The 12658-nt window shown below is 36.8% G+C and overlaps 1 protein-coding gene across 8 annotated transcripts in view; it reads right to left on the bottom strand.

Moving 5' to 3' along the window:
- CLEC16A (C-type lectin domain containing 16A) overlaps positions 1-12658 on the bottom strand; it is an 84110-nt gene that overhangs the window by 31089 nt on the left and 40363 nt on the right. For 7 of the 8 annotated variants that reach the window (XM_068699521.1, XM_068699523.1, XM_068699518.1 and 4 more), the window contains 3 exons: positions 2711-2862; positions 1842-2046; positions 879-1046 (listed from right to left, as the gene is read on the bottom strand). In XM_068699521.1, coding sequence (XP_068555622.1) covers positions 879-1046; positions 1842-2046; positions 2711-2862 — 525 coding nt within the window. Of the gene's footprint in view, positions 1-878; positions 1047-1841; positions 2047-2710; positions 2863-12658 lie in introns of those variants that run through there. The other variant, XM_068699526.1, reaches the window with a different exon arrangement.

Below are 12658 nucleotides of genomic sequence, written 5' to 3' on the forward strand. Positions count from 1 at the left end.
ACATATCTCAACAGATCTGAACAGTTACACGCCTGTGGATGTAAAGCTTTGTGGATGGAAGCACCTTCTACAGACCTATTTTTTTTTCTTTCCAAATACAGATGTCATCTCTACATTTTGGTAAACACCTAATATCACGGGGTGCAGAGAACTTTATTGCATTTATCAACTATTCTTACAGAATCTTGATGTAAAGACTCAGGAAGCTTTCTGCTAAGACAAAGACTTCCCACTCTTATTTAAGGTAAAATTCAAAGGTTGAACCATACTGAACCGTTTGACTGTACAACAGATCTGTTCTCAGTCCTTGCACTCAGAACACAAGTAGTCAACTATGACTAAATTGCTATTTCAGAAAAAAAATAGTCAAGCTTAAAAACAAGCTTTTTTAACACTGGACCAGCAGACTTTTAATAATAATATGAATTCTGAGAAAAACAAATTTAAGGCATATGATAAGGCCATGATCATGAGTTACAAATGTGCTTGCATTCACATCTCTAAGGAAGAACTAGGACAAGGAGTCTGAGTTACCACCCCTGGCTACGCTAGTCATCTTGCAATAGACATGAGATAATCACTACTTAATGGGTAGCTGTCAGAGCATTTCTAAACATTTGTTAATATTTTCTAAAAAATAAGTATTGATATGATAAAAAGACAGATAAATTACAATCAAACTCATTTAAAAGGCATTTGCCAAGCTTCAGGGAAAAGACCTTCCACTAAACATGCAAACAAACTGTTTTCATTCTTTGGTATACAGCTTATAGCAAACTCTTTTCTTCAAAAGGAGTCCAGTTAGAACTTTCAAAGCAAGCTTCTTTGATTTATTTGAAACACATCAGGAATTTCATGGTAATTAACGCTGATCTTACCTGGAACTTTATCAACAGATGCAAAAACAGAGCGTTGCACTGTAGGATCACTGCTACCACGTCGCGCCTGATCATAAAATCTAAATGGAAGGTGTTGGGATGCAGCTGCAGAGCTGTGTCCAAAACCCATAACTTCAGTTGAAGGCTGAACAGGAAGATCCAGGAGAGCTATGTTTAATTATAAGTGATAGTTGTTGTTACTCAAAAATACATAAAAGAACAAGTAGATCAAATAAAATCAATAGCTTGCCCAGAATCTCAAGACTACACCAGACTGTTTAACTTGCTTGCATTTACCTCTTAATTGCAGTTGCAATTGCACTGGAAAAGGAGAAAAGATTTCTGGCAACTTTTTCTATCATTGTTGTTCACACCATGGTAACATTAAGCTCCAGAATACAAGTGGGCAGAAACAAGGAAACAGTCAACTCCTAGTATAGTTTGTGGAATGCAAGGAGTTTTTTAAAAAACAAACCACCACCTTCCATTTTTCACCATATGGGTAAAACCTTTCTTAGTTATAAGTGAACATTGCAGAAAGCAATGGACAAAGGACAAACTGCTTTAAACTGGCAAAAAAAAAAAAAAAAGCCTTTGCATGGCACTTCAACCTAAAATTTTAGGTATCAAAATAGACTTGTATTACACTTGTATCAGACTCTTTGCTGATTACTTGAAGTAACTCTCTTTCATCTCTTCACATGTATTTCCTCTAAACACAAAAATCTAGCTGCTGATACTCTTTTTAACGTTTTAGAATGCTCGTCACCACAACACCCAAGCATTAATCATTATAATTAACACCATCATATGTGATTCCTTCCTGGGAAACTAGACACTGGTTTGCAGTTCTGTGCACATTTCTCAGTTTTCTAACATATTTTTTCTAACTTTACATCATAGGGTGACTTGCTATGACACGTAAGTTTCATTTCTCAGAATCATTTCAAAGTAACTGTTTACCTGCTATTCTCTGCATTTTCATACGCCGAGCTTGGATACGACCTTTTGCAAGACGTTGTTTTGCAATAATGCAGCGAATGTGATCAGAAAAAATAAAGGTTGCTTGAAGGATAGGAAAGGGCTTAGAATGAGGGCTTGAAGCAGGTTTATGAATTATTATGTTCAGAGCTCTACTGTCATCTTCCACTCCTGTCACCTGCATATCCTGAACAGAAAGAGAGGGCAAATAGCTAATGAAAAAAGTTTGCTTTTTAAAACAGTTTCCAGGTTTTTAAAAATAACAACAGTAAAAAAAAAAAACAACTATGCAAGTTGTACAATCCTGGAATTCAGTTCTGCAGTAAATGGCACTCCTAAAGATTAAGTCATTTTAAAATGCAATTATCTGAGCATAGAGAATTTTCAGGAGACATGAACGTTTATGTCTCTTTAGCCAATGTTAATGACAAACTTTCTAAAGTTTATAAAATCAATTAGATAAACACAAATAATTCTGAAGTTGCAACTGTCACCTTCTCTACCCTTGTACGATGTTCAGAACACCGGGAAGGTTCATTACTGTGACACTGAAGGAAAACATCTGGGACTCAACCCTAATTCTATATCATTTCAGTGTTCAAATGAACGTACCCCAACGTATACTGGGGAAGTTACCACATTTTTAAGTGTGCCTCCAGTTGTCTATAAAAACATCTTCAGAAAAACAGGAATAGTTTAAAGGTAGGAACATAAAAAGACTAGTAAGAGAAGAAATAGGCAAGCAGGGCACGAACCTTAAATATATAAACTAATTTTGTTATTACTATTTATCCTACATAAATAGAGATTTTCAGCTAAGAAAATACAGTGCTAAGATTAAAGCCTCTTACCTGCAAAAGGCCTGCAAACTTAACTACTCCCCAGCCAAGTCTGGCAACATCTGGCTCAACCAAGCTCATCTGGTAAATATCCACAGCCAGGAATCTTTGAACTTGACCTCCATCTTTTGTTATGACTGTACAAGCAATTAGATCACTGTTATCTGAAAGAAGGAAAAAAGTTATATAGCTACATAATTTAATGATTCTGGGTTTTGGTGGTTTTATATGAAAACAACTTGAATACAAAAATCATGGAATGGTTGAGGTTGGAAGGACCTCTAGAGTTCATCTGGTCTAACACTGCTGCTCAAGCAGAGCCACCTAGAGAAGGCTGCCCTGAACCACATTCAGACAGTCCTGGGTCTGGACCATATAATATATACAAGTGCAATCATCTTTACAACACAAGCTAAGAGCTACTCATAAGATGTACATTACAACACACTTCTTTCATTATCTTTTAGTATAAAAGGTCACTTCACTTCAGGGGTAAAATTGCACCGTGTTGATTTCTTTTACTTAACAGAAGTCTCGAGTCTTGTTGAAAGACCAGATACCGTCCAACATCTCTGCAGGTAATTATATCTACTTCATAATAAACTGAGGCTCCGGTCTGAGGCAAGTTCCATTTCTAGAGGCCTGAAAAGTTACTCCTCTGACTGTTGGAAGCCTTCCAACTTCAAGACTACATGGACTTTCATGGTAAATTGCACTTTTTTCCATTAGTTAAATGAGGTTATATCTTTTCCTTTACCCACCCACATTGTACATTTACACTGAATAATCATATCCTCTTTTAACCATTACAGTGAAAGCCCCTTTAAACTACAGATCTCAAAAAAGAGTTCCCTTCCTTCCTTTCCAAACCTCCTCATTGTATGTGTACCAGTTCAAACCCATAGTTCTTGAGAAGTGACTAAATCCCATTTTTTACACCCAAAGTCTTCTGAGAGTCCCACGAATTGCACTGTCACCTCCCCTAACAGACCTTTGCTAATCTAACTATGTTAGGTTTTTATTTCATCAAGTTGATACTTTCATTCACATATTTAATATACACAGCTCTTTTTCTCCTCTCTCACCTCCAACTGCTACTATTTATAGCAAGCAAATTCAGATCTTAAAAAACAAAACAACTAAAGACAAAGCATTACCATAAAATTTAATCAAAGAACAGAAAGGAAAATCATTCATTTATTAGGCAACTGTTATGGGAATCGCTTGACTTTATACAAGCCAGTATACCCCATTTATGTTATTGTTTCTAGTTCACAGCTGCTGCAGGGTCATATGCTATAGTCATCCTCTGACGAAAACAGAAGAGAATGTGGTTAAATACATTTCCAGTGAACTCATCTGAGAATACAGTATCACTTATGTTATTATTAACAGCAATGCTTAATTTTGCCTCATGCAAGATGAGGCTTCCAACTGTTTGGACACTTTAGTGCCAAGATTCTGGGCCCTAAATGCAGCTCTCCAAGAAAAACACAAGTCGTAGGAAATACTGCCTAGCAAGGAGAGCTCAAAGTCTTCAGCTGTCTGCAGCAAGAAAGATGTATTTTCAGATCTTTCTCACACAAACTATTAGCCTTGAAAGACTGTTATCTGAAGTCTTGAAGAACATAACAGCTACTTTTAGGGGACTCTAAATAAGACCATCTTTAGGAGATGGTCTAAATATCAGTCTAAATATCTGAGTTGCCTCAGAGCTTGATGTTTAGTGATTCCATGATTTATAGTCATCACAACTCTAGAAATCCTCTGCAGGGATCAGAAACTTATAGAAAATATTAAGCACACTGTGTATTTAGCTGGCAATCCAAGATGAGCTTTTACGCATCTGGCAAGCTACAGATAGTTAATGTACTGCCTCCACACTTGACATAAAGAACTTTTTCCAAAAACATGCAGCCTTTTTGGTAAGGAATTCTGCTTTACTGCTTACTGGGCTAGACTCACTGCAAAGAACTTCAGAACTTCATACATGGTCCTTGACAAAACTATAACATACTACCCACACTCACCCCAAGAATTTACAAAGCTATTTCAAACTTTACATAAGTCCTTTGAAACAGTTATATATACCATACTCTCTAGCCCTAGTGTTTTTGACAAGCTGTTTCAACCACGTTTTTGAACAGTCTAAGACTACTTTTGTTTCTCTTTACAATAAACATCTCTTCCAAAGAAGTTCAAAACTGTTCTATCGCTTATAACTGCCATCTCTAGTTAGTCCATCAGAAGAAAATCTCAGTTCACGTATTAGTCCTCTTCATCAGGATTGGATACTACCAACCTTCCTAAGGAGGTGAGCACTGTTCTTCTTGAGGAGGTGAGCACTGTTCCCTTCAGGAACAGCAGGAAAGAACAAAAAGAACTGCTAAGAGTGAGTTGCTATCTGTTACTGCAAGAAATACTAACCACTTTAAAAGAAGAATTCATCTTTAAAGCGCTTCTCACCACCACTTTCAGATAAAGAAATAGGTCTCAAGGATATTACTTATGGTAAATTTAAAAAATTTTTTTTTACATTTAAAAAAAAAAAAACTGTCACAAGATTCACTGGAAATATAGGAAAAAGAAAAAAAGGGTTAAGATAACCTTGGAAAAGGAGAAAAATGCAGAACTGTATACAGATGAATTGAGAAGATAAATGGAAGAGAATGCCAGGGAGCACATTTCAGAATGCAATCCAATAGAGAAGTAATTTGAAAGTTGTTTTTTTTTTTTTTTCTTTCCAAGAACAATGTGAGATGAAAAATCTGAAAGATCTTTTTTTTTTAAAAAAAATCAGTTTTAAAACTCTTTTTTTAAATAAAACTTGGAAAAACATTACTAACTTTGGAAAGAACACAATAATCTGACCAGGTCTGAGTATGCTTGAACAAAAATCTAGCTATCTAAAAAATATGTTTATGAAAATAAAATTTGCTCTGGTTGTCAACACAATTTTAAGAGCTTTTTTTTTTTTTCTTTTTTTTACCATTACCATTGTTTTTCCTCTGAAGATTTATTTCTGAACACCTACAAATAATTGAAAATAAGAGAACATACTATAAATGCTGATCATACTTGGAGTACTGCAATCAAGCAGAAGCAAGCTTGTTGCTAAACTTATTTACTGTGAACACAAGACTAGTGATTCCCAGGCAGAGGGACTCCATATTGTAGCGCTGTTTTCTGGAATTATCTTAAAACTGTTAAGCTGTACTTTTAATAATTATTTAAGCATCTTGATTTATTAATTACTGTTACATGATTTAAACACCTTGATTTCTACAGGTATGAAGTTGTAAAATACCAATCTAGCATTTGCTTGTAGTAAGGAGGCAGTTTAAGGTATTGTAAACCAAAGCTAAAAAAACAGTACAGAAGACAGCATCGTCTTAAGTAAAACATTCTCAAATTAACTATTAGTAAACCAGCAAAACTGTTCAGTTAAGCTCTTTCACATCACTAGCAATAAGCACAAATCTGGATGTCACATACACACTACAGATGAGTTATGTCAGGAAGTCCAGAAAAATCTCGCCTTTATGAGAATGTTAAGGAGTAACTGGATGTTCACATTTAAAAGGAAATCTTTTCTGGAATCACTTATAAAAGATACATTTTCCTCTCAGATGCGTGTCAAGTTTCAAATATATGGAAAAATAGTTTTCTTGTACAATGTGTGTTAGCACTCACCAACTTACTAGTATAGGCAAGTGAAAAAATTGAGTTTCCAGAGTATCTTGAAACCTTCACGCTCAGTTCAGTGTTTCAAGGCCATCTGGAAAATACACAAGACTAGCATCCATAGCGATAGAGGAAACCAAAAGCAGATATGATATCTCTTCTGCAAAATGTATGCCTGCACTATTAATGTTCATTAAATGGACCTGAAAGTAACTGGATATGTACTCAAAAGGTAAGCTCTTTCTTGGAAGATATTTGAATGGAAATATTATTGTATGCCCTTCATAAACCCCCTCGTCAGTATCTATAAATAAAAAACTATGATGTTGGGGTGGGAAATAAAGAAGATCACAGAATTATAGAACAGCTCAGGTTAGAAGAGACCTCAAAAATCACCTAGTTCCAACCCCCCTGCCATAGGCAGGAATGCCACCCACTAGATTAGGTTGCTCAGGGCCTCATCTAACCTGGCCTTGAACACCTCCAGGGATAGAGGATCCACAGCCTCTTTGGGCAACCTGTTCCAGTGCCTCACCACCCTCTGAGTGAACAATTTCCTCCTAACCCCTACTCTAAATCTCCCAAGATGAAGCCAGTGGTATCCAGTTCCAGGACAAGAAGCATTAAGCACAAATTGAAATACAAGAAATACCACCAAAGGAAAAAAAAAAAAAAAAAAAAAGTGTTTTTTAATAATTGTGGAGGCAGTCAAACACTGAGACAGGTTGTCCAGAGTTGCTGAGAAGTCTCCATCCTAGAAGACACACAAATTCCAAATGGTGAGGATCCTGAGCAACCTGCTCTAGCTAACGATCTGGATGTAGGAATAGAAGGTATTTTGAGCAAGTTTGCTGATGACACCAAACTTGGAGGAGTTGTGGACTCGAATGAGGGTGGAAAGGCCTTGCAGAGGGATCTGGATAGGTTGGAGAGCTGGGCCATCACCAACCGCATGAAGTTCAATAAGAGCAAGTGCCGGGTCCTGCACCTGGGACGGGGAAACCCTGGCTGCACATACAGACTGGGCGATGAGACGCTGGAGAGCAGCCTAGAAGAGAGGGATCTGGGGGTCGTGGTAGACAGCAAGTTGAATATGAGCCAGCAGTGTGCCCTGGCAGCCAGGAGGGCCAACCGTGTCCTGGGGTGCATCAAGCACGGCATCGCTAGTAGGTCGAGGGAGGTGATTGTCCCGCTCTACTCTGCACTGGTGCGGCCTCACCTCGAGTACTGTGTGCAGTTCTGGGCACCACAGTATAAAAAGGACATGAAACTGTTGGAGAGTGTCCAGAGGAGGGCTACGAAGATGGTGAAAGGCCTGGAGGGGAAGACGTACGAGGAACGGCTGAGGGCACTGGGCCTGTTCAGCCTGGAGAAGAGGAGGCTGAGGGGAGACCTCATCGCAGTCTACAACTTCCTCGTAAGGGGGTGTCGAGAGGCAGGAGACCTTTTCTCCATTAACACCAGCGACAGGACTCGTAGGAACGGGGTTAAGCTGAGGCAGGGGAAGTTTAGGCTTGACATCAGGAGGGGGTTCTTCACAGAGAGGGTGGTTGCACACTGGAACAGGCTCCCCAGGGAAGTGGTCACTGCACCGAGCCTGACTGAATTTAAGAAGAGATTGAACTGTGCACTTAGTCACATGGTCTGAACTTTTGGGTAGACCTGTGCGGTGTCAAGAGTTGGACTTGATGATCCTTAAGGGTCCCTTCCAACTCAGGATATTCTATGATTCTATGATTCTATAACCCTGCTCTGAGCAGGGCCATGGACTGGGTGACCCCCTGATGTCCCTTTCAACCTCAGCTGTCCTAGGATAAGGTTCCCCAAGTCTTTGTACACTTAATTAAAAAAAAAAAAAAAAAACTCGAATACATAGCCTATATAAAGTCTGTATATATGGCAGAGAGAGCAAATAAGGAGATTTCACCATGTTACTTTTCTCGTGTGTTAAACTTTCCAGTTTTAGTACAGAAATAACTTTAAACGTATCAGCATTTACCCCTCAGCCATGGCATTTCAAACATTTGTGACTAAGAAAATCAACTGTCTGAAACCAAGATCATAGCATCAAGGCTGCCAGTTGGAGCTGCCAGTGAACCTCACACAAGTGGTGAGCTCCTGAATAAGGTTAAAGAAGCCACCAACGTGAGGCACCTACAACCTTCACATGCAGTCTAAGACGGGTAGTTACCACAGAATATGTAAATGCAAAAGCTAAATGCTTTAAAAATTGTTTACAGTAAAAAAAAAATGCTGAAAAGTAACACTATGTCATGCAAATGGCAGCATGCCCAGCAATATGAAGTGAATATTTCTGTGGAATACGTGACTCACTCCTAAACGTACAGTCATATACAGAGCTAAGAACCTTGCTACTACACTGAACGTAAGTGCATCGAAATATTGAAATGCTTCTTACAGGGAACTTTAAACTATCTCATTAAGCTCCCCTAAAAACCTCAGCATCACATTCAAGCAAAACAAAACATCCAGGTTGATAAGGTCAGTTTTGCAAAATTCTTCAAAATCTATACCATTGCTGAAATTACTGGATCTTGTTAACCTCTACTCCTTCATGACACTAAATGTTGATGAATGAGAATAATTTCTAGAGATATCTACATGCTAAGAAAAGAATTGAAAAGCTTTGTAATAACAGACTGAGAATTTTTTAGATTGCTAATTATATCACCACCTTGAAGGTACCTAAGGCAAACAATTTGAATTTTTGGGCTATGTTTTGCCAATTGCTACGTCTCTTCCTAAAATACGGCACCTATACAACATTTGTGTTGCACAAGTGCAACATTTACGTTGTTTAGACGGAAAGGATGAGAACTTCCTAAAATTAAGGAGTTATCAGATAAAATATAGAAAAAGAAAAGATTTTCCTATTAGGGTTTCTGAATGTTAATGTATGCAAATATACTCTGCTGATCTCTGTACTGCATTTTGTTTAAGTTTTCAAGTCTAGCAAAGCATATTATTTTCACCTTTTTTGTTCTTTTGTGCCTTGATGCTTTGATGCCAATTCAGGTCTCAAAATGGTCTCTAGAACACCAGAATTCATGTTGCACAGATAGGGCAACGGAACCAATTTTTCTTCTCCAGGTAAATGCACGTGCATATACAAGCGAATGTATAAACAAATTTACAAATAACCACTTCAAGTACGTGCATACAAGCACCAAGTAACAAGCAGTTCAAATACCATTATTGGTTTAGTCTGTTGGTGAATTCTAATTCACTTTTTGAGTTACAGTAGAGCTGCAGGCTATAAAATGCCCTAACAGAGCAAAGGAGTTTAAATCTACAAGGACTGATGCTCTAAATTAATGGTAGAATTTAAATCTTATAAAACTTCTTAAACTTCTTGCAATAGGCATTACATCTTTAAAGAGCATTTTATTCAAAATTAAGCTAAGTTTACAAGTAAACTGTTGTCATTGAATCCTTTCCATATAAACACTTAACTAGTTGTATCCCACACTCAAAAAAGGAAATTTTGGATACCATTAAATACACAAGAGTATGCAGAGTATGTAGCAATTAATATGTAATTACAGACATGTAATTAGAATTGCAAGGACTTATATATAGCAGAATGAAGGATTAATAACATATGGTCTAGTTACAAGTTCCAATAAAACGACAATTTGTATTCTGCATAAAAGCAACTGCCTTTGAAATGAGGTGTCATAAACAGAGAAACAGAGATACCTACAATGAACTGCACACAAACACCTGCAGAGCAGTACACTGAATTTTATAACACACTTTGCTGGACTAACAGGCAAGCAAGGACAAAAGGTGTTTTTTTGTTGTTGTTTTTTAGGGGGTGAGGGTAGGAAGGTGAACAAGTAACATTTGGAAAATAGTATTTCAATCAGATCTAGCTTTTGTTCAGCATGTTGTTAGAAAACCTACTTCGTAATCACATTTCCAGCTAATTTAAGAAGAACAGTTTTTTCAGTAGAAGCTGAGTCACTATTTCACTTCACTCTCTGAGAGTGAACTAAACCTTTATCGAGTCAACAATAGCTTCATTATGGACAACTTTTTTTTTTTAACCTCATAGTTAATAATTGAGAACATGATATACAATATCATGTGCTGCTCATTTTCCTCAGGAAAGTTTTTTAGAAATTTGTCTTCATTTCAAAATAAGCAGCAATGAAAGGTTTCAAAACTAGAACTAAAACCTTCAGATAGAAAACAGATTTCAGAGCTTGTGTAATGGTAAAGGTTTCTAAGCCAACAGCTGAAATTAAAATAGAGCAAAAATGAATACCATTTTAACTTTTTTTAAAGTACAGATATAATTTTTTTTAAAAACCTGCTTCTGACAACATTTTGTTTGTGGTAATGGTGGCAAATTATATGAACGCTTTACATGTTGCTCTACCATTTTCTTGTTAAGCACATAAATCAGTTCCAATCTATTACAAAAAAAAAAAAAAAAGCTGGATATACCTTAAACAGAAACCAAAAGGGATTAGTTTTCACTGGGGTCACTGCTTAATTCACAGAGCCAAAATACCAGTGAGAAGAAAAAAAAAGAATACAACTATGGAAGAGCACTTTAAAAATATTTCCCCTCTGTTTTTTCTTAAATCATTTAACTTGTATAGAAATTTAACAAACGGGAAATGATTCAACTATGAGCCTACCATACCACCAACCATGCATCTACCAAAAATGCAAACATTAGACTGACACCTTGATATCCTTTCACTTTTTGAAGCTTAATACCTATATTCACTTATTAAAAGCTTATCCAATAAGCTTGTACATTTCCATGTGATCGGGTAACTGCTTGCATTTAACAAATAAATGAATGTCCTCTGACATTCAGCATTGCAGACAACTGCATTTTCATCATGTAAATTCAATAAATCTTTTTTTTTTTTAATGTAATTATAATATATATAACATATAATAATAAATACATATAATATATATTACATATATAGTATGCATATACATATGTGTATATATATAGTTTAATCTTACTTTTGTCCATTAAGCTACTGCACAGCACCTCTGATTTCACAAAACTTTTGCTTCAGTAACCTTTTCAGCATTTTTTCCCCTCACACAGATGATTAACGTTCTTGATGGACGTGATGCACTGCAATGTTTCTGAGATACTGCATATAATTCTGTAACATCTATTGAGGTAGCCGGAGCAATTCTTTTTCTAGTGACAGCAGGATTAACAAACACTTAAACATACAGAGTCAAAAAAAGTCTGAAGTATCAAACTTTTCCCTTCTTTTGTAAGACACCTTCTAAAATTAAAGCCTGGCAGATACAAACACTATTTCCCCAATCACATGCTCCCTAAAGCTATGGATGCTGCAAGTTTTTAATCAGCTAACTGCCTGAACAAAAGTTTGCTGAGCACTTAAGCAATTGGCTAACACAAATATGTCAGACTCTTAAATCCTGATTACATAAAATAGGATTAATAGTGTTTAAATTAAGCACTACTTCTCCCCCAGCAAATTCCAGCCTAAACCACATTTTCCTACATATTCTAAGCCTTTGAACAAAAGCAAACATCTTGCACTATAGTAGGATTACCACAGAACAGGACAAGTTTCTGTTTCTCAAACAATGCCAGTGCTGGAGACAGTAAGACTACAGCTTTAGGATTCACGCCAAAGCTACTCCAGTACAGCACCATTCAGTAACACTTAAGGTCATCTAGAGCTGCCTGTTTTGACATTAAGTGAACACAGGTATGTTGAATTTGCAGACACACAGTATACTTCATGATTCTATTCCTTCCAACCTTCTTTTTTTTTTCCTTCAGTGTGGAGAATACAGTAGTTTCCCACGATACTGCAGAAGAAGGTATTTTGCCTTTACTTCACAGTATTACTTAACATCCCAAGGTCATTCTTGGCATTGCAGAGTGATTCCCCTGGGGAATAGCTCAGTGTGGAATGGAATTATGGGAGTGAAAGTTTCCATACGGCTATTTAAGTGTCACAACAATTGTAAATAAAAAGAACTCCAGGGGGAAAACAAAAACCATGTCAGTAAACAACTCAGTGTAGCTGCTGGAAGTAATTACTTGCAGTCTTTTGAAGTTCACGCATGGTTTAAGAACATCTGTGCATTTTAAATAGGTGAAAGCAGAACAGAAGAAAATGCTTGTATTACTAGTTTTCTAAATGAACTGATATTTGCACAAGGATGTCAGATGACTTACTCCAAATCCCTTATGTGATAATAAGTAACCCAGGGTTTAAATATTAACAGTCTCTT

This window comes from Anas acuta, chromosome 15, assembly GCF_963932015.1.
Source record: "Anas acuta chromosome 15, bAnaAcu1.1, whole genome shotgun sequence".
Lineage (NCBI taxonomy): Eukaryota > Metazoa > Chordata > Aves > Anseriformes > Anatidae > Anas > Anas acuta.